Source organism: Condylura cristata, unplaced genomic scaffold, assembly GCF_000260355.1.
Source record: "Condylura cristata isolate star-nosed mole 26May11 unplaced genomic scaffold, ConCri1.0 scaffold00020, whole genome shotgun sequence".
Lineage (NCBI taxonomy): Eukaryota > Metazoa > Chordata > Mammalia > Eulipotyphla > Talpidae > Condylura > Condylura cristata.
The window spans coordinates 36859244-36862748 of NW_004567121.1; the positions used below are offsets into that span (position 1 = coordinate 36859244).

A 3505-nucleotide genomic window follows, 5' to 3' on the forward strand; every position below is an offset into this window, starting at 1 on the left:
AGCCCAGCTGGGCCCGGCCCCCCGCCCGCCACTCACCTTGGTAAGGACTCCCCGTGCGGGTCCAGCCCGCTGAAGATGAGGATGCACGGCAGGCCCTCCAGCTCCAGGTAAGTCTGAGGCCTCCACTCCGCGTCCTCTATTTTTTGCCACATCTGCAGAAAACGAAAGAGTCTCGAGACCCCCGACTCGCAGACTCGGGGAGCCTCGCTCCGCTGGCCGGAAGCCTTTGCAACTCGTCCTTTGATGAAGAGGGGCGTCCTTTATTCGCAAACAAGCGCATCACCTGCCCCCGCAGGTCCCAGCCACGCAGCACACAGCCTGACACGCGTGGGCCGTTCAAGGACGGGCCAGGGGCTGGCTTTAGGGGGAAGCACCGTGTTGTCAGCTGCTTCCAGGGTTTCGGGGCCTCGCCATGGCGTGCCCTTTCATTCATAATTCCGCCTCACCGAGACGCTTTCCTTCGAAGTTCCTGCTCAGTCTTCATTCACGGTTCCTACTTGCTCATCCCTGAGACATTCTCATGCCCTAGAGTGAGCCTCGACGACAGGCCAGGCCCTGGGCTAGTGTGGGGGGCTGGGACCTGCAGGGCTGGTCTCTGATCACCGCAGCCCGGGGAAAGAGCCAGATGCCAGGAGGGAACATGGAACCTGGGGCTGGGGCTGGGGGGGCGGAGGGGCACGACAACGGCATCCCAGGGAGAGCCCCAGGTGAGAGGGAGGGGCAGCTTCCAGAAAGGGGAGCAGAGTTGAGTTCTGCAGGCACAGGAGTTCCGCTAAGCAAAGGAGGGAAAGAAAGAGACCCCCAGGACAGAGGGAAAGGATGTCACCACCCAGAAGTTTGTACTGGGGGGAACAGCCAAGGAGTGCATTGGTACCTGGTACCACGGCACTGAAAGATGCAAGCAGGGGTGTGGTCAGAGAGGTGGCAGCTCTGGCCGGGTGTGGGAGATGGTGCACCTGCATCAGGTGTGGGAGGGCGGCGCACCTGGACAGGTGTGGGAGGGCGGCGCTCCTGGCAGGGTGTGGGAGGGCGGCGCGCCTGGCCGGGTGTGGGAGGCAGCGCACCTGGACAGGTGTGGGAGGCAGCGCACCTGGCCGGGTGTGGGAGGGCGGCGCGCCTGGCCGGGTGTGGGAGGCAGCGCACCTGGACAGGTGTGGGAGGGCGGCGCACCTGGCCGGGTGTGGGAGGTGGCACACCTGGCCAGGTGTGGGAGGGTGGCGCACCTGGACAGGTGTGGGAGGGCGGTGCACCTAGCTGGGTGTGGGAGGCAGCGCACCTGGACAGGTGTGGGAGGCAGCGCACCTGGCCGGGTGTGGGAGGGCGGCGCGCCTGGCCGGGTGTGGGAGGCGGCAAGGTCAGGGAATATGCAGCCGGTCTGGCTCCTGGACGCCACACCCGCCCTCCCCAGGTACCCGTCCCCCTGGCCCCGACTGCCCCCACCTTGAGCTGCTTCACAAAGTGCTTCCCCACGGTGATGCCCGAGCTGGGGTTGCCCAGGATGATGTCAAAGTGCTCCTCCAGGGCCAGCCGCGCCCGCACGTGGGCCAGCCGCTCGTAGGCCACGGCCGCCAGGGGCGGGCAGGGCACCCGCAGCAGGACCATGAGCCCGTGGCCACAGGGACACTGCTTCGGGGAGTTGATGAGGTTCTGGGTGATCTCCAGCGTCTCCACCGACGTGTAGTTCTTCATCTGCGACAGGCCACTCACGGCCATCATGGCGGCCGCATAGTGCTGCACAAGGACAAAGGTCCTGATCACCGCGCTGTGCAGGCGGGGGAACCTGCAAGACAGACAGACAGACCACCGTGGCCCGCCCCGCCGGGAACTGCCAGGACAGAGACCACCGTGGCCCAGAGCGCTCCCAGAGGACGGAGGGCTTTTCCAAAAGCCGGGACCCACGGTGTCCACCACCTGGGCACAGGCAGCTCCCAGACCAGACCGGCCACCGCCTCCTGACGCTGCTGGTTTGCAGCCTGAGACGGAGCCAACCAGTCAAGCCAGCTGGGAACAGAAGCAGAGGTTCACGGTCTCACGAGGCCTCCAGTGAACGGCAGGTCACGAGCAATTAAGTTTTAGGGGAGTCAACAGTTGTACATGGATTCTTGACTGTGGGGGACCCGTGTCCCTGCCGCGTACACAGAGGGAAGAACAGAAACGGAAGCGGAGAGGAGGCGGGCGCTGGACAGTGACGCCAGCCAGCCCCGACAGGGACACAGGACGTCAACACTGACGCGGACTGTAGCTGTCACTGTGGTTTTCTTTCAGCCTTTGGTGTCTGTCTTTGCTCCGACTTTCTTGACCTCCCTTGAGCATCAAGCACAGTCCCACATTCCAGAATACTTATGTCCATTCTCAGCCTTAACTTCTCTGGAACGGCACCACAGAGATCATCGCTGACCCAAAATTCAGGATGAGAAATAAGCCAGGTTTCTTTAATGGAGGGCGGAGTTGCTCTGGGAGGGAGGTGAATTCCCTCCTGGAGCCCTCCCCCCATGCAAGCATGCGTTGCACTTGAATACAAAGCATTTCGGAACTTGGAAGAGCGACCTTACCTCTTCCCCAGTGCAGTGACCATGGCCTCGAAGGAACTGTCATATCTGAGCAAGGGCAGGCTGTGTCCCGAGAGGGTGGACTCGATGAATTCGGACAGCCCGAAGTACTTCTTGTTCTCGGGATATAAATCTACTCCCTAAAACGGAGACATGCACGCGGCATCTGAGCACTGCATTTGTGGGAACTGCGAGGCTCCCACGCTGGATGCACTGGATCTCAATTGTGTGACCCCGCAAATGACATCTTAGTCGGTTACTCCCTCTGCAGACCCAGCACAGGGAGAATTCCACGCTGAGGCTGGCACATCCTCATCCGTCAAGACTTTGCCATTCATCTGACCCGTGTCTCTGCCAAGAAGCAGCAGCCTTATCATGTTTTAAACATACGACTTTCTTTGTTGAAATTGCTTTTTCATGAAAATTTGAAGTTGATTCTAGGAAAAGGCAAGTCCATCATCTTGCAATCAGATGCAACAATCGGGGAGGAAAATGCATTCGCCTAACCCACTCACGCACACATTAGTTAAGTCATCCCAAGTCAACATCATCATTTCTTCAACTTCAGAACTGAGCAAAATTGGGGCGGTTGTTAAAAATACGAAGGCGGGCCCTCCCTGGTGGCGCAGCGGGTTAAAGCACAGCACTAAGGAGCTTATCCGCAGGAGTTCGATCCCCGCCTGCCCCGGAGGTGACCACACGGCGCGGCAGACCTCCCTGACCCGCCCGCTGCTCCCCTCAGCAGTGGACTTCCTTGGTCTGCCTGTTCTGCTCCCCACTCTGTCTCTGGTGAATCCTCTCACCCTCCGCATCTCTGGCCTGTACCCTAGTTCTGTATGAATAAATAAATCTTTAAAACAAAAAAAAATTAAAAAAAAAATAGCAAGGCATGAGCCTTATCCTCAGATAACACAGTGATTGGTGGGATCAAGTATGGGGGGAGCGGGGTCACCCCC

At 59.9% G+C, this 3505-nt stretch overlaps 1 protein-coding gene across 1 annotated transcript in view; it reads right to left on the reverse strand.

The window, feature by feature from the left end:
• Window positions 1-3505, reverse strand: part of GREB1 (growth regulation by estrogen in breast cancer 1) — a 63304-nt gene that overhangs the window by 19314 nt on the left and 40485 nt on the right. The window contains 3 exon segments of the mRNA XM_012727364.1: window positions 37-152; window positions 1441-1780; window positions 2553-2689. Coding sequence (XP_012582818.1) covers window positions 37-152; window positions 1441-1780; window positions 2553-2689 — 593 coding nt within the window.